This window comes from Sus scrofa, chromosome 5 (assembly GCF_000003025.6).
Source record: "Sus scrofa isolate TJ Tabasco breed Duroc chromosome 5, Sscrofa11.1, whole genome shotgun sequence".
NCBI lineage: Eukaryota > Metazoa > Chordata > Mammalia > Artiodactyla > Suidae > Sus > Sus scrofa.
This window is the reverse complement of record NC_010447.5, coordinates 61,502,857-61,527,527: the sequence shown is the minus strand read 5'-3', so window position 1 is coordinate 61,527,527 and position 24,671 is coordinate 61,502,857. Positions and strand designations below refer to the sequence as shown.

General features: G+C 35.3%; 1 protein-coding gene across 1 annotated transcript; it reads right to left on the bottom strand.

Moving 5' to 3' along the window:
* LOC106507517 (C-type lectin domain family 7 member A-like) lies at window positions 1,361–23,597 on the bottom strand. The gene is made up of 7 exons (XM_021092354.1): window positions 23,358–23,597; window positions 20,868–20,960; window positions 20,228–20,311; window positions 14,981–15,067; window positions 14,252–14,403; window positions 11,074–11,180; window positions 1,361–2,393 (listed from the first exon to the last, which is right to left on the bottom strand). Exons 2-7 carry the CDS (start codon window positions 20,956–20,958, stop codon window positions 2,267–2,269), a joined length of 648 nt encoding a protein of 215 aa, XP_020948013.1. The 5' UTR covers window positions 20,959–20,960; window positions 23,358–23,597; the 3' UTR covers window positions 1,361–2,266.

Sequence of the window (24,671 nt, the reverse complement as noted above, 5' to 3'; positions counted from 1 at the left end):
CTGCCCCGATCCAATATCAAATGGTATAAATTGATATTTTTTGTAATATGTCACTTTGCATGTATCATGCAAAATTCCCTCATCATTCTTTAACTTTAGAAATATCATGGCTATTCTTGGCTCATTGCCATACTATAGACATTGTAGAATTAAATGATGAAGTTCCAGAAAAAATAAAGTTAGGATTTGTTTAGTTTCACTGAATTTTTAAAACACTTTGGGGAGAAACAATGTTTTTCTAACATTATTAAATCTTTCTATGCATTAATAAAATATATCTCTCCAGTAATTTAGATCTTCTTTAATATTTTTTATGAAATTTTCATAACTTTCTACATGAGAATTGCATTCATTTTCTGTTGTATTTACTCCTAAGTTTAATTCTTTTCTAATGTGAATGGTATATGTTATTAAATAAACATTTTATGAAAGTATAGCACTCATACAGAAATCTGCACAGACCATTTTATGTGCAGGTCATCCATTTTTACACTTGTTATGGGTTAAAAATGTGTCACCAAAAATATATGTTTAAATTCCCATGCTTGCGAATATGACCTTTTTTGGAAATAGAGTGGTTGCAGATGTAATCAAGTTAAATTAGGTCAAAGCGATCTATTTGCAAATAGAATCTTTGCAATGTCGTTAAGAGGAAGCCTAATAAAATGATGAATCTCTTTCTAAAAAGAAGGACATTTGTAAGTGACCCAGAGAAAGAATAAAACATGGTGACGGAGTCAAAGACTGGAGTGATACAGAGACAAACTAAGAAATGCCAAGGAGTATCAATACCCACCCAAAACTAGGAAGAGGCAAGGGAGGATTAAACAGAGTCTCAGACAAAGCTCGGCTCTGGTGAACTGTGATTTTGAACTTCTAGCCTATAGAACTATGAAAAAATAAATTTCTGTTGTTTTAAGACACCCAAGCTGTGGTACTCTGTTATGACTGCCCCAGGAAGCACATGCAAGACCCATGTGGCCAGCATGCAGATTATTAAGAACGATGTTACCATTACCTGAGAAATACACCTTGGACATTGTCTCTGGGAATAACTTCTCATCAAGGTATTACTCATTTCCATTATTACTCCTTCTGGGAATACATCTACATTGCATAATGCTTGTCCTAATTTCCAACATCAGAGATTAGATTGATCTGGTTTCACTTTTTATAAAAAAATGGAATTTCCAAGATGAAATATTTTGTGTCTGGTTTCTTTTGCTTAAAATTATGTTCATGACATTAATCTACAATGAACAGGTAGTTTTAGAAGAAATACCATAAAGAGATCTCAGATTCATGGATAATAAGGAATTGTAAACTTAAATAACACAAGACAACATTTTTATTAGTAAAGATTTTATTGGCAAAGTCAAACAGATTGGTAACACACTGGGTGGTAAAGATGTGAGGAGGCAGGCACCCTTGAACATTGTTATTTCAATATGATGGATGTTCAGTTTCTATTTGAACAAAAAATATCAATTAAAATTTAATAGACATAAATTTTCACACAGAAGTTGCACTGATGGATATTTACCCTTTAGATATATTCTATGGCAAATAACCTTTATTAAGTTCTATTTATTGCCAAATTTTTATGTAATTACAAAATTCTGGGACAGACCTGAATATTCATTAAAATAAACTCATTAAATAAATTTTGGTACATCCATTTAGTGTTACACTTGCAACTGCTTACAAAAAGTGAAAAAGCTCTTTGAAACAATTGACAAGATAATTTTTAAATTAAAATATAAAGAAACAGGACTGTTGATCACAACTATGTAACATCTGGTTTAGCATATATCAGGTATGTAATTGTGTTTTCCTGGAATATATCTGTAATAATACCTAGGAAACTAGTTATCTATTTGCCTCTGAGAAGGGAACTAGGTAAATAGAAAATAAGATGAGTAAAGAGACTTTGTTCATTATTTCATGCTTCATATTTTGAACATGCAAATGTATTAATTACCTATTCAAGTGTTTAATTAAAGATGAAGAAATACAAACTTAAAATATTTACTCTATTAAAAGACTGCTTCACATTCTCTGATTTATTGATTCTTGAAATTTCCAAAAAACTAAACTTAATTTTTGAATTCATAACTTTACTAAACATTAAACCTCCTGTTTATCTTTTCTCAGGGATGTCTGAGAGTTCATAGTCCTCATAAATCATGCACAGTTGAGTAATATAGGTTTTTCCTAATATCTATTTAAGAACTAAAATATTAAGACTTCGATCATAGAAATTCTTTTAATTATTAAGGCAAGTAAACACCTTTTCACATATGTAACGAAACTCTCTAGTGCAAATATCAGGAGTAATATTTGGTGACTTGAGGGATCCACATTTTGCATCAGATGTACTCTCTTGGAAATTCCTGTGTCAGAGAACATGTTTATTTTAGGAAGTCATTCCTTAGGCAAAAATTAATTATCACAAATTCAAAACATGTGTAATTATCTCAATGGATATATAAATCTTTTGATAGACTTAGCTGTAAAATTATAAAGTGTAATTATGTCTAAAACTATAGAAATATCACCAGCGGTTAATTATAGATAGGTAGAAAGGGTAGTATAGAATGGGATGTATAAATAGATTAGATATGTAAGTTTGAAAAATTCTTCTGAGACTTCTGAAAATTCTGGAAAGTGATTAAATATAATAAATTTATTATGTGGTACAGTGTAACTAGATATAAAAATATTTCCAGTTGCCTATGAGACTAATGCAGAGAACATGTGATTCCATGCTATCCTCACTTTGAACACAGAAGGTGCTTATTTGCATTTAAAATGAGAGAATAGGTTTTGGAATCAAGATAGCAAAGTAGGAAGATCCTAAGCTCATCTCCTCCCATGGACACAACAAAACTACCTATGGAACAACCATCTCTGAGAACAACCTGGAGTTATTAGAGCAGATTTTCTAAAACTAAGGATATAAATAAAAGGACATATCAAGGCAGGTAGGAGGGACAGAGATGCTGAAAGTCAGAACTCACACTTCTAGTGCCATGACTCACAACCAGGGAAGTCATCTCTGAGGGGAGGATTCAGCCCCCAGGGACCTGCTCTGGCAAGCTAAGCCCCTGTAAAATCTGGTTTTGAAAACCAGTGGGATTTAAGTCCCGGAGACTATGGGAAACCAAGACTTGTTTCTCAAATTCCTCACATACAAACTCACTCACTTCAATTACCAGCACAGACACAGGAGCTTGGAAAGCACCTGTGTCACTGACTGATTTTAGGTCATGTGCTAAAGGGGCAAGGATCTGGTGGAACTTTCTCCAGGGACAGAAGCACAAGGCCACACTGTTATTTCTTATTCTCCTTCTATTTAGCTAACTTGACACTGATGGTTACCATTTCTGCCACGCCCCATCAACCTAGCTAATGACTGCATCTCACCTTAGTATTTCCCTGAAACCAGACCATCCCAACCTGCCTACAATGGCAGACCCCTCTACGCCACCTGGTGGATGGCCCCAGCCAAAAGTAGCTCCCCTCCAAAGTAGTTCCCACTCTCCCCCCCAATGCAGCAGGTGGTCCTAGTCAACACTGGCACCCCTTGAAAGTGACTCTGGGGAGCATGTCCCACCCCACCTGGAGGGTTGATCTGGCTGGCACCAGCCCAATTCAAAGCAGCTGTTGATCTAGGGGCCAGCCATACAAACCAGTATGCCCCTAGCAATCACAGCCAGACTTGTAGACAGCCAGGCTGGAGGCAAGCCCTGCCCACCATTGTATCCACAGCAGTTACAGCTGGACATCATAGCCAGCTGGGCTGCAAGCCAACCTGACCTATCAGTGCACCCAGAGAAATTACAGCTCAACCACAGCATGAAGGCACTTGCAGCCCACACAAGAGATACCTCTGGAGCACCTGGTTCTGGTGACCAGAGTGGATTATGCCACTGAGCCCCTAACACATATTCCACATAAAAGGCCACTCTTGAAAGACCAGGAGACATAGCTAGTGTAGCTAATACACGGAAGCAAATACAGAGTTAGACAAAAACAGGAGACAAAGGAACACCTTCTGAATAAAAGAACAACAACAAAATCTCAGAAAAAGAACTAAGCAAAATGGAGTCAATAATTTATTAAGTAAAGGGTTTAAAGTAAGTCATAAAGATGCTCGCTGAACTCTGGAAAAGAATGGATGGACTCAGGAGGACTTCAACAAAGAGACAGAAAACATAAAAAGAACCAATCAGAACAGAAAACTAAATAACGGAAATAAAAAATACACTAGAGGGAATCAAGAGTAGATTAGAAGGTGTAGGAAAATAATTGCCAATCTAAAAGGCATAGTAGTGGAAATCACCCAATCAAAACAGCAAAACAGAAAAAATTTAAATGAAGACAATTTAAGGGACTATAGGACTATGTCAGGTGTACTAACATTCATATTACAGGGGTCCCAGAGAGAGAAGAGGAGAGAAAGGAACAGAAAAACTATTTGAATACATAATGGCTAAAAACTTCCATCCGAGTCCAAGAATCACAGAGAGTCACAAACAAGAAAAATCCAAAGAGGCTCAGACTAAGACATAATTAAAAGGCAAAAGTTAAAGAGAGAATGCCAAAGGCGGTAAGAGAAAAAAAAAAAAAAGTCATATACAAGGGAACTTTCATAAAGCTGTCAGTTGATTTTTTTTGTGTGCAGAAACTTTGCAGGCGAGGAGTGAGTAGCATGAGATATTTAATGTGCTAAAAGGGGAAAAACCTACAATCTAGGACACTCAACTCAACAAGGTAATCATTCAGAACTGAAGGAGAAATAAAAAACTTCTCAGACAAGTAAAGGTTAAATGAATTTATCACCACCAAACCAGCCTTACAAGAAAGGTTAAAGAGTCTTCTTTAAATGAAAAGGAAAAGGGCATAGCAAGAAACAAGAATATTATAAAAGAAAAATCTCACTGATAAAGGTAAACATACAGTAAAAGTAGTGGACCAGCCACCTATAAAGCTAGTATGAAGGTTGAAAGACAAAAGACAAAAGTACTAAAAGCATTTATATCTAAAATAACTACTTAAGTAATATACAGATTTAAAAGATGAAAAGTTTGATGTCAGAACTATTAAATGGGGGTAGTAAAAAGGTAAGGCTTTAGAATGTGCTTGAAATTAAATGACCGCCAACTTAAAATAGATTGCTATATATGTCAGTTGCTATCTACAAACCTCATGGTAACCACAAACCAGAAACCTGTAACAGATAAATAAAAAATGAGAAGAAAGGAATACAAACATAACACTGAAGAAAATCATTAAATCACAAGGGAGGTGAACAAGAAAAGGAGAAAGGAATAGAGAATAACAGCAAAAACAACCAGAAAGTGATCAATGAAATGGCAAGATGTATTTATGTATCAATAATTACTTAAATGTAATTGGACTAACAGCTCCAATCTAAGGTCATAGGTGGCCAAATGAATAAAAGGACAAGACCCACATCCATGGTGCCTACAAGAGACTCACTTCAGACCTAAAGATACACAGACTAGAAGTAAGGGGATGAAAAAATATATCTCATGTAAATAGAGATGAAACTGGCATAGCAATACTTATATCAGATAAACTAGACTTTGAAACAGACTGTAATGAAAGAGAAAGAAAGACAGTAAATAATGATAAAAGGAATGACCCAACAAGAGGACACAACACTTGTAAATATATATGCACCCATCATAGGAACACCTAAGTACAGAGGGCAAATATTAAGAGACATAAAGAGAGATATTGACAGTAATGTAATAATAGTAGTGGACTTCAACACCTGATTTATATAAGTGGACAGATCCTATAGACAGCAAATAAATAAGGAAGTGAAGCCATAAACCACAAATTATATCCCAAAACAGAGAATACACACTTTTCAAGTGCACATGGAAATTTTTTTTTTTTTTTTTTTTGTCCTTTTGCCATTTCTTGGGCTGCTCCCATGGCATGTGGAGGTTCCCAGGTTAGGGGTCGAATTGGAGCTGTAGCTGCTGGCCTACTCCAGAGCCACAGCAATGCAGGATCCAAGCCGTGTCTGCAACCTACACCACAGCTCACGGCAACACAGATCCTTAACCTACTGAGCAAGGCCAGGGATCGAACCCGCAACCTCATGGTTTCTAGTCAGATTCGTTAACCACTGAGCCATGAAGGAACTCCCTGAACATTTTTCAGGATAGAACAGATACTAGGCCATGCAATAAGTAGCAATAAATTTAAGATTGAAATCATACAAGAAAATGAGGTGGTTCAATATCCATAAATCAATCAAAATGATACACCAAATTAACAAAACAAGGGATAAAAATCACATGAGCATCTCAATAGATGCGGAAAAGGCACTTGACAAAATTCAATATCCTTTTATGATAAAAACTCTCAGCCAAGTGGGGTCTTCTAAAATAAGGAAAAAGACATGGATGCCCACTATGACCACTCTTCTGTATATAATATTGAAAGTCTAAGCCACAGAACTCAGAGGCATTAACAAGGAAAATGTTAAAAGCATCTAGATTGGAAAAGAAGAACTGCCACTATGTGATGCTATATGTAGAAAACCCTAAAGACTCCACAAAAGAACTCTTAGAACTAATAAATGAGTTCAGTAATCTTTCAAGATACAAAATTAATATACACAAATCTGTTTTGTATCTGTACACTAATTGCAATCTATCATAAAGAGAAATTAAGAAGACTCCCATTTACATCAAAAAAAGTAAAATATCTAGGAATAAACTTAACCAAGAAGGTAAAAGACATTAACACTGAAAACTATAAGGCACTTATGAAAGAAACTGAAAGTAACATAAACAGATGAAAAGATGTACTGTGTTCATAAATTGGAAGAACTGCTATTGTTAAAATGTCCATACAACCCAAAGCAACCTGCAGATTCAATGCAATTGCGATTAAAATACCAATGGAATTTTTCACAGAACTAGAACAAACAATTCTAAAATTGGTGTGGAATCCCAACAGAGCCCCTCCAAAGCTAAAACAATCTTAAGAGAAAAGAACAAAACTAGAGGTAGCACACACCCTATTTCAAATATATTACAAAACTATAGTAATAAAAATTATATGGTATTGGCATAAAAACAGACACATAGATCAATGGAGCAACATAGAAAGCCTGGAAATAACCACAGTTATATTGCCAATTAATTAATGACAAAGAAGCCAAGGGTATACAGTGGGGAAAAAAACAGTCTTGTCAATAAATATGTTGGGAAAACTGGGCAACTACATGCAAAACAATGAAAATGAACTCACACTATATACCAAAATAAACTCAAAATAGATTGAAGACTTAAATGTAAGACCTGAAAACATAAAACTCCTAGAAGAAAACATAGGTCATTGGTCTCAGCAATATTTTTTTAGCCCTGTCTCCTCAGGCAAGGGTAACAAAGCAAAAATAAACAAACCAGACTATATCAGAGTAAAAGCATTTGCACAGTGACAGAAAAAGGCAACCTTCTGAATGGGGAGAAGATATATGCAAATGATATATCTGATACAGAGTTAATATCCAAAATATATAAACTCATACAACTCAATATCAAAAAAAATTCTATTGATAAATGGGCAAGGACCTGAATAGACATTTTTCCAAGGAAGATATACAGATGGCCAACAGACACATGAATCTATGTTCAATATCATTAATCCTTGGGGAAATGCAAATTAAAACTACAATGAGATGTCACTTCCTAAGCTGTTAGAATAGCTATTATTAAAAAGACGGAAAAAAACAAGTATTGGCAAGGATGCAGAGAAAAGGAAACCTTCATGCAGTGTTTGATGATGGAAATGTAAATTGGTACAACCACTGTGGAAAGCAGTATGGAGCCTCCTCAAAAAATGAAGAATACCACTAGTGATATGATCTATCTATACTAGTTCTGGGAGTTCCCATTGTAGTGCAGCGGAAACAAATCCAACTAGGAACCCTGAGGTTGTAGGTTCAATCCCTGGCCTCGCTCAGTGGATTAAGGATCTGGCATTGCCGTGAGCTGTGGTGTAGGTCGCAGACCCGCTCAGATCAGGCATTGTTGGGGCTGCGGCATAGGCTGGCAGCTATAGCTCCAATTAGACCCCTAGCGTGGGAACCTCCACGTGCAGGGGTGCAGCCCTAAAAAGACAAAAGACTGAAAAAAAAAATACTAGTTCTGGGTATTTATCCAAAGAAAATGAAAACTAATTCCAAAAGATAGTATACCCCTATGTTTATTGCAGCATTATTTACAATTATTTACAATTATTTACAATAGCCAAGAAATGGAAGCCTGTATTGATGAAGTGTACATCAATAAATGAAAATGAGTTAAAATAATGTGGTGTGTGTATAATATTACTCAGAATCACATAGAAAAAAAATGGTGTTTGGATAGAAAGGAGAGTGGTGGGGGGTGGCTGGTCAAAATAGATGAAGGGAGTGAAAAGGTACAAACTTCTAGTTATAAAACAAACAAGTCACAAGGAATATAGTCAATAATATTGCAATAACTTTGTGTTGGTGATAGATGGTTACAGGACTTAATGTGGTGATCAATTCATAATGTATATAAACATCAAATTACTATGTTGTACATTGGAATTAACGTAATACAGTGTATCAACTATACTTAAAGCAAAAAGAAAGAAAGATGAGAGTGCACTTTTTCCCACTGGCCCTAATGTCTTCCATACCAAGTAAAGCATTAAAATTCTGTGAAACTGAGCAATGAAAACATGGGTTTTAAATTTTAGGGTCTAGGCCACAATACACAGAAGAAAATGTAATTAAATTTAATTTTTCTCCAAATGTTCATGAATCTAACTGATATTAAGTAATAAAATCAAGGAACAACAAAATTATCAGTGAGAAGTCACCAGCTTTTCAAATTCTGCTTATTATTTCAATGACGCTTCTTGTATCCCATGATCCTACCTGCTCTTTCATTGTTTTCCTCCTATGTTTTTACACTCTTTTCTCAGTGATGTTCTGTGGTTATCCTCACCTCCCCATTATCCTAAACATTTGAGGGCTCAGAACTTAGATTCCTGAAAGTCCACCTGCAGCCTCATTGGATTAACACTGTCTCTGCACTGATGCACGCATAGCCTTCTCATTTGAACTTGATAATCATGTACCAAAATGCCCATGTAACACCTGTGGATAACTAAAGGTTTATTCTATTTATCTAACTTATACCTAAAATTGAATCTGGTTATGCCCTATCAGAATTAATGGCAACACTATTCGAACAATTGCTGGCTAAAAGCCTTGGAGCCACTCCGACTTCCCTGTCTCTCGCACACCTTTGAACTATAGCTAGAATCTGGCCACGTTTCACCAGACTGACTTTATCAATCTTCATCAAGCCACCATCATCTCTCACCTGGGTCACAATAGATTCCTGAATACCTATTTATACTACCCTTCCCCCCAACACATACATACTTACACAAGCACTCATGCACACACACACACAATCTAATATCAGCAAGTGCCCAAAGTGAGTTTCTAAAACAAGAAGCCTGATTTTGTCACTCCTCTGCTCAAAGCTGTCCAGTAGCTTCTCATTACCCTAGTGAAAAAAATCAAAGTCTGTGACTTCTGATGTCCCACATGCTCTCACCCTAATTACCTCTCTGATCTACTTCTCTCCCCCTCCACCTCCGCTCACTTCGCTCCAGCCTCACAGGACTCCTTGCTATTTCCCCATGCACGTTAAATTCACTCCCACGTCAGGTTTTTACATAAAGGTGCTCTCCCATCAGGCAACCCACATAGCTTGCTCATTCAAGATATCGTACCAACATCATTTCTCAAGAAGGTTGTCCCTGATCACCCTATTTAGCACAATTAAATCCCTTCTTTTTACCTACATATGCAAAGAGGGACTTTGGAATATAGCAGAATGCATTGGAGGGCGTATCACTCCACAGTGTTTATCATCCTCTAATATGCTATGTAATTTACTTGGCATATTTGATTTATTGTCACTCATTCATGCTGCCACTATCACCCCTGCATTAAAACATAAGTTCCATAAAAGTAGGATATTTTTGCATGTTTTATGTATTACTATAGCTTTGATGGCTAAAACAGTACATATGGGTTGTGGGTAATCAATACATCATGTTAAATGGTCTTTTTATACTGTCCCCCATGTTATTTAGCTGTAATGATGAGGTAATTTTTCTTTTTTTTTTTTCTTTTTTTTTTTTTTTTTTTTTTTTTTGGTCTTTGCCTTTTCTAGGGCCGCTCCCATGGCATATGGAGGTTCCCAGGCTAGGGGTCGAATCAGAGCCGCTGCCAGCCACAGCCACAGCAACGCGGGATCCGAGCTGCGTCTGCGACCTACACCACAGCTCACGGCAACGCCGAATCCTTAACCCACTGAGCAAGGCCAGGGATCGAACCCGCAACCTCATGGGTCCTAGTCGGATTCGTTAACCACTGCACCATGACGGGAATTCCAATTTTTCTTTATTTTCTAAACTGGTTTCCCAGACATCAACCAACAAATCTATGCTGAGAAAGGATTACCAGGAATTTTGTGGATTTATGAAAAATAATGGCATGAAAGATATTAATTAGCACATTAGTGATTCAAGATTACAAAATCATTTATTTAGAGGTGGATTTTTTTTTAACTTTTTAAATGATACCAAATAATTGGCTATAAATTTCTTTGAGAGGATGGGCTAAGTTTACATACAACTTTTCTTTCCCCATTTTATTTTCACCTTTTCACCCAACCTGTAAACACAATTAGCATCAGAGAATATACAAGAGAAAAATACAAAAGCAAAATATTATTTTACTGTGTTTGGAAAAACCCTCAATTAAAGAACATGGAAAGAAATAATGTCCTCAGTTCTGATTATTTAGAGTCTGATATTTGCAATTGATTGCCTATCTGAGAGAAGTGAGATCAAATGGAATGAAAGATGTTCTCTAAGTCCCCAAGGACCATTTCCTGCTCTTGACCTACAATCTATGAATTAGCTACAGAGAATAAAAGAAAGGGGGGAGAATATGAAATGAAAACTTACAGATTTTTGGAAAGCGATGAGCCATCCTGCCATTTCCAGGGGTGATTAGCTCCTTTTCTACGTAATCCAACCCAGTGATTGTAGTTTATTTTTGACTGAATGAAGAGCTGTGTGAAAATTAGAATCACTAGCATTATTCATAATATCAATGATAACACTTTACTACAGAGGACTCATAAAATACTGGACACATTTATCTTCAAATGGCTCTATGATAAATAGAATAAGGATTAATTGCTCCATCATGTGGAGAAAAAAAAATGGAAGCAGAAATGTGTCATGAATTAATCACTCAATTCTTTGTGTCTGGGTGAAAGATATCAAGGAAGGAACATGATGAACTTTTAAAAACTCCCCATGTGTAGCAGGATACATAGGTAAATATGACTGGTCTAGACCTAGAACTTCTTGTCATCAAAAGATACCTTAAAGAATGTGAAAAGACAAGGCTCAAATCTGGGGGTATTTGCAGCAATTTAGGTTAAAGAACAAATAAAATATCCCTGTAATTCAAGAAGGAAAGAAAATTATCCAATAAGAAAGGAAAAAAAAAAGCAAAAATTAAGAACATATTTCAAAGAAATAAAATACATAACCAATACATATAGAAAGACAGCAAGCTCAATGGAGAGCTGAGAAATACAAATCAAAACTACAAAGAGGAGTTCCCCTCATGGTGCAGCAGAAACGAATCCGACTAGGAACCATGAGGTTGAGGGTTCAATCCGTGGCTTTGCTCAGTGGGTTAAGGAGCCGTGTTGCTGTGAGCTGTGGTGTAGGTCGCAGATGTGGCTCAGATCTGGCATAGCTGTGGCTCTGGCGTAGGCCGGCAGCTGTAGCTCTGATCGACCCCTAGCCTGGGAACCTCCATTTGCCATGGGTGTGGCCCTAAAAAGACACACACACACAAAAAAGCCTACAAAGATATATTTACAGATATTCAACTGGCAAAAATTAATAAAAATAACACCGAGTATGTGGGATGGTAAAAACCAAAGATATTTTTTAAACTGTTGCTAAAGTTATATTGAAAAATAATTTGGATCATGTAAAATGCAGTTTCTACATACCCAGTTACCCAATGATTCCACTCCTAGGGAGATTTGTGATAAAGAAAAGATAGGGAACAGAGGAAAATCTTGCAAAAAGAAGTGTCTAGAAATATTTAATGAATAACAAAAACTAGAAACTACCCAAATTCCCGTTATCCTGACTGTGGATAAAGTATTATCTACACTATGGATTATTATATACCAGTGAAAAATGAAGAAACTATCAATTCAGATTTTAAGATAGATCCATCCATTTACTTGCATGTAAATTTTGGCAAATAAATTTTCTTCAACATTTTCCTTGTCTATAAAATGGGAACTATACTCTCTGTTTTGAAGATTTTGTACGTTGAAATAATGCATTCAAAGTGTTTGAAACATCTTTAAAATAAAAACATTGATAATTATTTGTAATAATTATTCCAGTTGGTATAATTTACTCAAATATTTTCATATGGATGCAAAAGTGAAGTAATAAATTAATACTCTTTCCTAAAAGCAATGTCTCTGTATTTGTCTCTCTCTCTCTCACACACACAGACACAAAAACACATCAGTGTTTTTACATCATAATTAAATTGTATAAAAGGAAAATCATAATAGTTTATTTTTAATACCTGTAAAAATGTATGGGTATTATAGAAGTATGTCAAAAATATACTTTATCATTTCTAGGTCTCTGAAAAAGCACTAAAATTAAATGTCCATTAATTCTTTCATTTATGTACTTTTGCTAGATGTTAAGGACATATGCAATTGTATAAAAGTCAGTCTCTATTTTCAAATACCAGTGGACTTAAGTAACTTCTCTAATTACACTCTTATGTTGTGTAAAGCAGGAAAGATTGAAAATCCTAAGCCATTTGTGTGAAAGTACTGCTGTTCTAGGACAAACACTGGCACAGGGTTTGCATAGTGCACAGTGTGCAGTTTTAGATACTGACAGGAAAACTATCATTAAATGAGGTAACAGAGTATGAAACATAGCTTTTACTCTAATCAACATTAAAAGCTTTAAGAAATTTCAAAAGAGCTAGAATAGTTCTGGAAATATGGAGATGATCAGTGTATCAGTATAAGCAGTGTCATTGAAACTTCAAAGTCCAGAAACATCAATGGCAGGAGGAAAACCAGAGAACATTTAAAAAAAAGAATTATAAATAGAGTTCATTTTCTGATTGTAGAACAAAACATATCATTTAGAAATTGATTGATCACAACTGAGGTTTAAGTTGATCAAGGTACTTATAGTCTGTAACTGGATTTTTATATTTCTTTGACTTCCATTACTTAGTTCATCATTTTTATAATAAAGAGTCATTCATTCATATTGTCGTTTTAAGGATATAAGAATTCCATACACAAAAAAATAAGGTTTTAACCCATACTTCATAAGACACTAATAGAAATAACATTGCTAGGACTAAATATTATAAGTGAAGTTCAGTGCCTAAATGCATCCTTACAAGGAAATGTACAGAATCTGCTCGATAGGATTTATACTCCCAAATCTTATAAGTAACAGCAAATGTAATATAGTTTTTCTCTTCCAGGAAAGAGAAGCTTCCTTTGTCATTCAGGATTATGAGTAAAACAAAAAATCATTTTTGAGAAATCATTCCAACTAAATTCACTCTTTATTTTTCATTCTATATTTTCCATGGCCATGAAAGTGAAAAATTCATCTTCCGTTAGAAATGCCATCCCTCCCAAATATTGATGGTGGGAGAAGAGGACTCAATACAATGACATGTTGTCTCCTGCAGACTGTTCGTACCATTGAAAGCAGTTTTTCTCTTGCCCTGTTTAATTCCGAGAGGCTAAATACTGAATAGTCTAGTGTATACTAAAATGTAACGATGCAATGCATATTGTCAGAAGACTGAAAACCATCCTACGGCATCCACACACACCAGAAAGCTATTTGTCTTGGTTTAAAAAACAGTTCTTGTAGGTCTCTGTTATACCTTCGTCCACTCTTCTGCAGGTATACCTGCACCAGTATGTATGAGTGCTTCAAACCAAACTGGCCAAATAATACTGAAGGAAAGCCGACCAATTATACTAATGTAAGACATATGAATATCTCCTGAAGCACTTCCTCAGGTTTAATAATGTAAACATACCTGCTCCTTTTGGTCATCAATCTTTATGAGACTAGAACCCAGGACTCGGCATAACTTCTCACTCTCATCCCAACTTTTCTCTTCTTTTGAAAAATAGTAACAATCTTTTCCACAGCAGAACCATTTTCCTTGACATGTGCCATAGTCTTTATCTTGAAAACAAAAACCACCATCATCCACAAGCTCAAGACCATTTAGAGACTTGTGCTTTTTGCATACTTCTTTGCTTACTTCAGACTGAATGCACAGAGAATGGATGATCTCCCTACATCCCAAAAGTCCTATGTTAGGGATAGCTCTTCTACCAAGCTCTGTAGGTAAGAGACTATCTCTGACAGACCCAAACCCATTGTTAAGATTGAGAAATCTTGACTTCTCAAGTACAAATAAACTGCAGCTAAATGGAGCAGATCTTCCTGCAAGGAGAAACCCATCAAAGTAAATACATGGAAATAGTATTAATTCCAAGGGATCTCTATTGGGAAAAATTCAACCATAAGCACAAACTACTCAATCAAATCAATATAAAAATATATTTGGGGCTTCTTACTTTGTAAATGTCAAGTGTTCAATTACCTATAATAAATAAAATTGATGTGATGAGAAAGTGAACAAAACTAAAGGTCCTAAGAAAGTTCAATGTGAAGTATTAAAATTACATATTAAAAGGGCACAGAGGGGATAATTCCATGAAAAAAAAATCTGTCAGCCTAAATATTTAGTACTTACCTATAAAAGGCTGTAAAACTGAGGGTTCTGTACCAGAAGTATTTCTTTCTTTTGTGCACTCCATATTTTTCCCCCTAGACTGAAAATCTTCAATCCACATTATAAAATTAAGATCATGAAATGCTTTAATAAATCACTTTATTATGATCTTTTACTCTAATTCTAAATTACAAAATAAATGACGTTGACTAAATTGAAAGTACAAAGAAAACGTAACATTAAAAATTTTGAAGTGTCAGAACACAATATGGGTTTTTATATAAAACCATAACTTGCTATAATTATTTTTAAAAATAGTAATCAACATTTATAAAGCAAAAAATATAAACCGGAAATAAGGAATATACTAACTGGATTTTATGCCATCGACTCTTCAAATAAAGATTTCAAAGTTTGTAAAATTTAGTAGTCACTATTTTATTTAGCATTCAGTATTTGCATTTAGAGCTAATCCAGAGGGATTTGGCTCTTTTTACTACAAGTTTATAATAGATTCATCGAATACACATACAAAAAGAACTCAGAGGGCTACTTCTAATGTGCAAAAAGAAAGTTAAAAATCTCTGAGAAAAATAGAAATATCTTCCAAAAACTCATAAATAAAAAATACAAAACCATGAAGTGCATGGCTCTTTTTTTTTTTCGTAGAATACAGTTAATTTACAGCGTTGTGTCAACTTCTGCTGTATGACCCAGTCCTACCCCAAAAGACTGAACAATGCTCCCTGTGCTGTATAGTAGGATCTCATTGCTTATCCATTCTAAATATAGTAGTTTGCATCTGCTAACCCCAAACCCCCCATCCAGCCCACTCACTACCCCCTCCCCGCTGGCAAGCACAAGTCTGCTCTCTGTGTCCCTGATCTGTCTCTGTTTTGCAGATAGGATAATCTGTGCTACGTTTTCGATTCTACATAGAAGCGATATTATATATCATCTGTCTTTCTCTTTACATGTATGGATATTGTTTCAAAATACATGGAGAATTTGTTACCAATTGAGAATCTTCATTTCAAATTGTGCCGTCACTCACTATCATTCAGCCAAATTCAATGTCTACTCGTAAAAACCTAACAACATCAATTGCACAGTCTATTTATGTCCTCAGTTACAGTAAATATTACTCTTGCTCTAACTCGATCTAACTCAACAATCCATGCCAGTGTTTATATTCTGCACTTGAATTAAAAGACACACCAAGACCTCTGCTTTCTAAATACTACCATTTCTGCTGACTAATCAGCTCCTTCTTCGTTTCCTTTTTGTCTATCCTAGGCCACACAGTGGAGAACTAATTTGGGCAGGACTTCCAACAATCTTGTAACATAGTCTTTAGGCTCAGCTGAAAATAGCCAACTCTGAAAAATACCACTCACCATCTCATTGTTGCCACACAAGCTTCTGAAAGTCAGATGATGAAAAGTCACAAATCTCTTCAGATACAGATTAATGCTGATCAATATTTATGTTTCTCATCATCATTTTCCCTCCAATACTGCACTTTATGCCTACTGAGTTGCATCTGTTTCTCAATTCTATAGCTATTTAATCTTTTCCTAAATTATCCTAATTCTTCCTCTCAGCACATGGCCTCATCTGCTATTTCACACAGAAACAGTCGCCTTCAAACATAAGTACACCTCATCTTCTTGCTTCTCTTTTTATAAATACACAGGTATCCATCAATCTATCTCAGCAAAAAAAAAAATTGCTTCCCCCTTAACAAGTCAGAAACTCTGACCCCTAGTCTAGATTTCATGCCTACTGGATGGTCAGTAATTATGATCTCTAATTTATATCTCAGCTGAATCCTCAACATGTTTCCTTTTCATGTTTCTCTTCTCTTTCATGTGATCAAGTCACCTTTTCCACAAAAATCCCCATCTTTTCTCTTCATATCTTTTATAACAGAATCATTGCTTTGTAAACTTTAGACCCTGATTTCCAGAAAAATACTATCATTATCCTTCCTTCATGAGACACTCTCAACATTGCTTCAAGAATTTTTTTCATTTAGTTTATTAATCAATTTGTCAGTTACCCCAAACCCTAGCTAGGACTTTAGCCATTACATTTATATAATTTTATATTTCATACCATTTCATCCTCCGGACCTCTTTCAAACAGTGCAACTGAATCCCACAGCAATTATTCCTTTGATATATTTTAATCTGTAATTGTATTACCTCTTTATGTATTTCCTGAATACAATTCCTAAAAGTGTGCTATTTATTTTATGTGTTTTAATCTTCTTAACCTGTTAAAAGGCATCATAGTGTGCAGAAAGTTTTGGAACTTACGGTTTTAAAATTCATATTATCTTGCTAAGTTTCATTCACATTACTGGACACCATTATAGTTCATTTGTTTTGTCAGTTATGTAAATTCCAGTTTGTGAGTAAATCATAGAGATTGCATTTACTCTCCCACTGATAGCCATCTGGGTAGTTCTGAGGTGTTTGATATTGTGAACAGTGCTGCTATTGCTATTGTGTAAATGTGTATACTTGTACATGTACATGATTTTTTTTTTTTTTTTTTTTTTTTTTTTTTTTTTTGCTTTTTAGGGCCGCACCCACAGCATATGGAGGTTCCCAGGGTAGGGGCTGAATTGGAGCTGTAGCTGCTGGCCTACACCACAGCCACAGCAATGTGGGATTCTTAACCCACTGAGCAAGCCAGGGATCAAACCTGCGTCCCCATGGATGCTAGTCAGATTCATTTCTGCTGCGCCCCGATGGGAACTCCTGTACGAATATTTCTGTAGGATATCTATCTATCATTAGAGTCGCTGAATCATGTTCAGCTTGGGAAGATCACACCTGATGAAGTAGTTGTATCAATTTATACATCCTTCAACAACGTATGAGAGATCTTGTGGACCCACCTACTTTAAACACTTGGTAAAGTTTTTTGTCCAGCCATCATTTAAAAAATTACTTTCAGGATGTACTGTCTCTGCTTCCTAATCTTTGAAAAACTTTTAGCCTCTGTAACCTGGCTTTGACCATATCCATCATTCCACTAAATCTACTTTAGCAAACATCATTAATAGTCTCTCTCTTGACAAACTTAATAATACCTTGGGCCATTATATCACTTGAGCTTCCTGTGCTCTTTGGAACCATTAGTTATCTTTAGCCTACCCTCTATTTTGGCATACTGTTTTGGACTCTGCTTATTTGTCTAACCAAAGCATCATTTTTTTTCACTGTTTACTCATCTTCCACTGACTTCTAAATGTTGATTTATCCTAACAATCATTCTCTTGACCCCTTCTCTTCTAACATAATCTATTCACTCTGGTTTTACAAGCTTTTACATGGTCTGACTTCTACTATCTTCTATCATGTTTTCAAATACTTGTTACATTAATCATTGAACCTGCGATTCATATCTCTAATCTAGGTATTGCTCTTGATCCCCAGACATTTAATCCTATCATACATATGCTGATGGTCTATGTCTACTTTCTAAAGCACTCTGGAGACACAACCAATCTAATTCTTTCTGGTCACCAACACTGATATGCCACAGAACCCAAATTTTTACCATTATTAAAAAACAAACACACCAAAACCAACAAACAATAGCCTAATGTTCTTGTGTTTTCTACCACATTTGCTAGAACATATTCGTCAAAGTGTTTAAGGCTGATACCAAATGGCATCACCAATTCCTTTCTCTCTTTCGCCCATTCAGTCAAATGCATATCCTAGCAATTCCACATCTTAAATATTTCTCCTATGTATCACCTACACTTCATTGCTTCTTTCTCAACACTTGTTCATACAGTCCTTGTCTCTAACTCTGGTTCCTAAAACAACTCCTATGTCATCCCTCCACTCACTTTCCAGTCTACTCACACTGACCTTTCCAGAATCCATATCTGCTCATGTGATGTGAGTTATGTTTTTCCCTCATGTAAAATATTGCCATTATTTCTGTTTTTAGGGAAATTTAAAGTTTCTTAACATGGTACAAAAGATTTTCATGAAGTTACATACCTAGCCAAACTTATTTCTAGCCACTTTTAAAGTTGCCCAAATATGGTAATTCTTCTAACATGTAAATCTGTCCTTTTTTCATATTACTTTCTCCTGGATGAGTCTTCTCTTCTCTAACCTTTCTAATGAGTTCCTATCTGCCCCTGCATGTTGTCAATTATTATCTCCTAAAGGAGTGCTTTCCTGACCTCAGCATGCTATATGCCATTAATCTGATATCTTAATGCCATTATCCTACACCAATAATATTTTATGATATTTTATTTTAAACACTAGTCCACTTAAAACTATTTTCCTTAAACTGAGTGAGCTCATTGACAGATGACATTTTTTAAATTTCTGTGTCTTTGGTGCCATATATACTTCCTGAGCCATAAAATATACTCAAAGTTTTGTGTTAAATAAGTGAATCAGGAGTTGCTGGAAGCCTAACATTTAAGGATCCAGTATTGTCACTGCTGTGACTCAGGTCACTACTGTGGCACAAGTTTGATCCTGGCCCGGGAACTTCTGCATGCCCTGGGCACAGTCAAAAAATACAAATGAACCAAAGAATTAATATTCATTAGGAAAAAGATATTGAAAGTAAGTGTATACAAATCTTTTAAAAATTTAAATGAACTATATAAAAACTATTAACATTTAATCACATAAAAAATAGATCATTTATTTTCCTTTGATTTAAGCAATATTACACTATGAGAAGGAATGTAATATTCAAATGAAGATTTTCCCAATTCTCTGGTCCTACGGAAAACCCCATCCTACTTGAACAATAAGTTCAAATATATATGTAAGCAGCGCTGTATCATCAGCAAAATTTTGTGCAATTACATTTAACATACTATTTTGTGTGACATAAAAACTAAGTGATAGCAAGGTAAAACTGTCATCAACATTATTGTCAACAGCATCATGATTCCCAACATTTTTGTGTATGTGTCCACACCCAAGGCATAAGGAATTTCCAGGTCAGGGATTCAATCCAAGCCACAACTGCAACCTACACCACAAATGTGGCAATGCCAGATCCTTAACTCACTGTGTGTGTCGGTTGGGGGATCAAACCTGGGCCAACACAGAGACAACACCAGAGTTTAACCTGCTGCACTAGAGCAGGAACACCGAGATTCCCAACATTTCTATAGAACTTTATATATGTAGAAGTTCAGTAGCTATCCTATCTCATTTTTCATCCTGGCTCGTTGTTCTCGAAGAAATGTATATATCTGATACTTACATGTATATCCTAAGACTGTGGTTGTCAGTAGGAGAAAAAAGCATACAATTCCCAGGACTATTGCAATAGTATGCCATGGAAAGTCTGTATAGAATAAATAAGCACAATATATATAATAAGCATCAAGTGTAGAAACACCCACAGAATTAGAACAAAATGTAAATTTGTTCTGGAGTTTAAAATTAACATCACTTGGAGTTCCTGTCGTGGCACAGTGGAAACGAATCCGACTAGGAACCATATGAGTTGCGGGTTTGGTCTGTGGCCTCGCTCGGTGGGTTAAGGATCCCACGTTGCCGTGAGCTGTGGTGTAGGCCGGCAGCTGTAGCTCCAATTAGATCCCTAGCCTGGGAACCTGCATATGTAGTGGATGCAGCCCTAAAAAGACAAAAAAGACCAAAAAAAAATAAAAATAAAAAACCAAAAAAAAAATAAAAAAATAAAAATAAATAAAATTAACATCACTATTCACTGAGACCACAAATCTCATTGAATAGTACATTTAAATATACCCATCAGTACATAAAGAACCAGGTATATAATATCAAATATACATGGACACAATTATCAGGATATCATTTTCTTTTTACTTAATGGTATATTTTCAGAAAACAGGAAAACAAGCTGAAAAAATATTTACTTCTCCTTCTGTTAGTTCGATGCCTTTTTTCCTTCCATTGCTTTTCAAACAGGACTTTGGGTTCCATGTAGATCACTTTCTCCTTGTTCATATCTGAAGGGTGGAGGCAAAGAATACAACAAGAATCCTTGGCAATGTTGAATAAGCCATAATTAATAACACTGAAAAATGGCCACATTCATCATGACATAATAAAGAGAGCTAATGAATGATAAATATCGTCATCTGAAAGAAGTGATTTAAAGCGATTATTTATCTGAAAATATCAGGAAAAGATAGTTTTAAAACTTCTCATTGTGTTGACACAACAAAGGTTCCACACCATGAAATGATAATCCATTACAGTTCATGGACCTGTCATGTTAAGCTTTTACTGTTTTTAAAATAACTGAATTCATTGTGAAAGTTTAGGAATTAGTATATGTCATACTAACAGAAAAATCTAGATTGAGAGCTTCTCCTGAGAATTTGTACTGGGTCTCTTATGGCTTGTGTTATGCCCAAATGACAACTATACTCTGACACTGAAGAGAGTAGCATCCCTTTAGGACAGACACAGGCACTCAAATTTGACAGACTCCTCCAACTGCCATACTGTCTTCAGTCGTTCATATTATCCCATGAGCTTTATGGTCACTGGATTCCTGACTCCTCTCTTACAATCTGAGAAAAATGTAGAAAGCATGGGATTCAAGGGAAGCCAGTTTAGGAAGAAATATCAAACAGGGAAGGCTTAACTTTTAATTCTAACAACATTGCACAGTGATGATTTTATTTTCTTGATTTATAGACAAGGTAAATTGAGCCTCAAACAGTACAAATAATATTTCCAAGGCCAGACATGTAGCAAGTAATAGTATCTAGTTCAAATAAATATAGAAAATACATATTAAGATATATATTTTATATGCAATATATGCAAAAAGATATCTATTTTATATATTTATATGCATATTTAGTTCAAATATGTATATTGTATAGTTTACTTATATTTATCCAAAAATATGATCCTTCATCTACGCTTAACTTAAACAACACTTCCACAAAAAATACATAATAATATCTCTCTTCCCTAGAAATATTAATAAATAAATAATGACTAAAGTGTAGAAACATCTTCCACAAAATAAGGGGTTTTTTGACAACTCTATAAAAGAACCAGGTAATTGGTCTTTCTAAATAGATTTTATTCTTAATTCTTAAAATATCGTATTTCACCATTTACTTTATGATTTGAGGACATGAACAATCATCAAATAATGATAAAATATATAAATAGACTATCATTTGTTTCTCAATAAATATTCTTTTTTCCACAGTGTCAAATTAAAAGGCAAATATTATTTTAAGGGCATATTTTCTTAGCTCACTGATCTTTCTTTGGTTACTTTTTTTTTTAAGTATTTCTAGAAATATTTTTAAGAAGGAGGGAATCCCGGTTTTTTTTTTTTTTTTTTTTGCTTTTTATGACCGCACCCGTGGCATATGGAGGTTCCTAGGTTAGGAGTCTAATCGAAGCCACAGCTGCCAACATACACCAGAGCCACAGCAATGCCAGATGCGAGCTGCATCTGCAACTTACACCACAGCTCATGGCAATGCCAGATCTTTAACCCACTGAGCTAGTCCAGGGATCAAACCCTCAACCCCATGGTTTCTAGTTGGATTCCTTTCTGTTGCACCACTACGGGAACTCCTGTTTGGTTACTTTTTATTTGAATAACTATATACCAAAATAACAAGAAAACACATTAGTGATATAAAACTGGATTTATTTTAATAGTAAAATAATCATATTATCCAACCACTAAATTTTGTCCATTGTATTTTACTTTAGAATAAGGGAATTTTTTTTTTTTTTGGTCTTTTTTAGGGCTGCTTCCTGAGGCATATGGAGGTTCCCAGACTAGGGATCTAATCGGACCTGTAGCTGCCAGCCTACGCCAGGGCCACAGCAGATCCGAGCCACATCTGCAACCTACACCACAGCTCATGGCAACACCAGATCCTTAACCCACTGAGCAAGGCCAGGGATCAAACCTGCAACCTCATCGTTCCTAGTCGTATTTGTTAACCACTGCGCCACAACAGGTACTCCTAGAATAAGGGAATTTAAGCTTTGCATAATTCATTGTTAGCCAGTTAGGTGGCACCCATAGAGGGGAAAGAAAAAAATAAATGCACACAGGTTTATATTACCTAAAAAAGAATTACCTATTCCCCAAAATATTTGAGGATTTTTAAAAAATATATTCTGCATAGTAAATATTTCAACTCACTCTCCTCCATTCTTGTCTTCACCTATAGAATAAGTTAACATGAGATATTAATTAATATGGACCCCAAGTTTTTTCCTGCAACAATCTCAAACCCTCCCAAGCTTCTACAGAGCTTTCCAAATAGCTTCCCCGTAGCAAATTCTTTATCCCTTTTTGCTCAACAGTGTGACAACAGAGGCATGAGTTACATGCCCACACTGGCTGATAATACCTGTGTCTGTTCCTTGAATTTTCACCAGCCGGAGGACAAGCTTGGTCAGAAACACAGCTAAGACATCCTGGCCTTTGAACTCTGCTTTGAGACTAAGAGGGACTTGTTGAAATGTATGAGTGGCCTCAGAGAGGTGACATCAGAAAAAAGATAGCCAATGGTCAGATGGTGTTTTATATTCCCACACACAAAGTTTCCGCTGGTGTCAATATCTCATTTACTCCACACTCTGTCGGACAAGAGTTATAGAGAATCAAAATGCTAAATTTCATGGGCATGTGGTGGATCAATTCAAACCTGAGCTTTAACAGTTGCCATAAAGCTTGAAAAAAGGGTCATCTCAGAATTTTTTGAGGCTAGGAAATGGTTAACAAAATAAAAAATTATAAAAATAAAAAGTGAACCGTCCATATTCTACCTGACATGAGTCATACATTTTTTTCTTTTTATAGAATGAAGGTAAACCTGCAATTGTTATATATGTGGTGTGGTAAAAATAGGTAAGTGTCAAAATGTGCATAAACAACCTATATTTTTAACAAACATCCTAAGGATATCAAATTGCCTGATAGATTACAGTAAATATAAATACATGAAATATTGGATTGACCAATTTGAATAATAGCAGATTACTTATTTCTTATGTTCTCTTTAAATGTCTAAAGAAATAGACTTTCTCTTTAAGTAATAAATAGAAATTAAGACAGAAACAAAGAGACAGACTCAAAATTTTGAATGGATTTTAATGTAGTCATTTTAAAGCATCAAAGTCAAAATCATCTGTTCTGCTGGTTGTAGCCAAAATTGTCAGAACATTTTTTACAAACTATTGTTTGTTTAATTCAATAACCGCCCCATTTAACCCTAGAAGTAGGTATTATTCAGGAATAAAACTTTGTGGGTTCCTTTTTTTCTTATCGACTGCATTGATCTGTGCACCAAAGGATCCCTGATACTTTAAAATTCTTAGAAATGTATAGTAATAACAATTGAAATCCACCTCTATGTCAGCTACACTGTTTGAAGTCTTTTCAAAAGCATTTTTCCACGGTTTGAGCTTTCATCCCTCCTTGCTCCCAAAGCAAAACTCTTTATCAATTCTAAACAATGGTGGCACATTTGAGATTTTCTAGCTTTTTATTTTTTTACAGGTTTGCCTTTGGCTTATCAATTTATTTGCTAGGAGCTAATTGATTGCTTTCAGGAAGAGGTTTCCGACTTAAATAAAGAGAATGAGGAAAGTGTTCTAGAAATCCTCCATGCGATAGGAGTTTCTCTTCAAGGCAAACTTTAGTTTTTAGTCAAGTCTGTGAA

Coding starts and splice junctions, on each gene's coding strand:
- LOC106507517 (XM_021092354.1), bottom strand. CDS start 20,958: ATGAACAAGGAGAAAGTGATCTACATGGAACCCAAAGTCCTGTTTGAA. Junction 20,312..20,867: donor TCGAACTAACAGAAGGAGAA/GTAAATATTTTT, acceptor TATTCTATACAG/ACTTTCCATGGCATACTATT. Junction 15,068..20,227: donor CACAGTCTTAGGATATACAT/GTAAGTATCAGA, acceptor TGTGGATTGAAG/ATTTTCAGTCTAGGGGGAAA.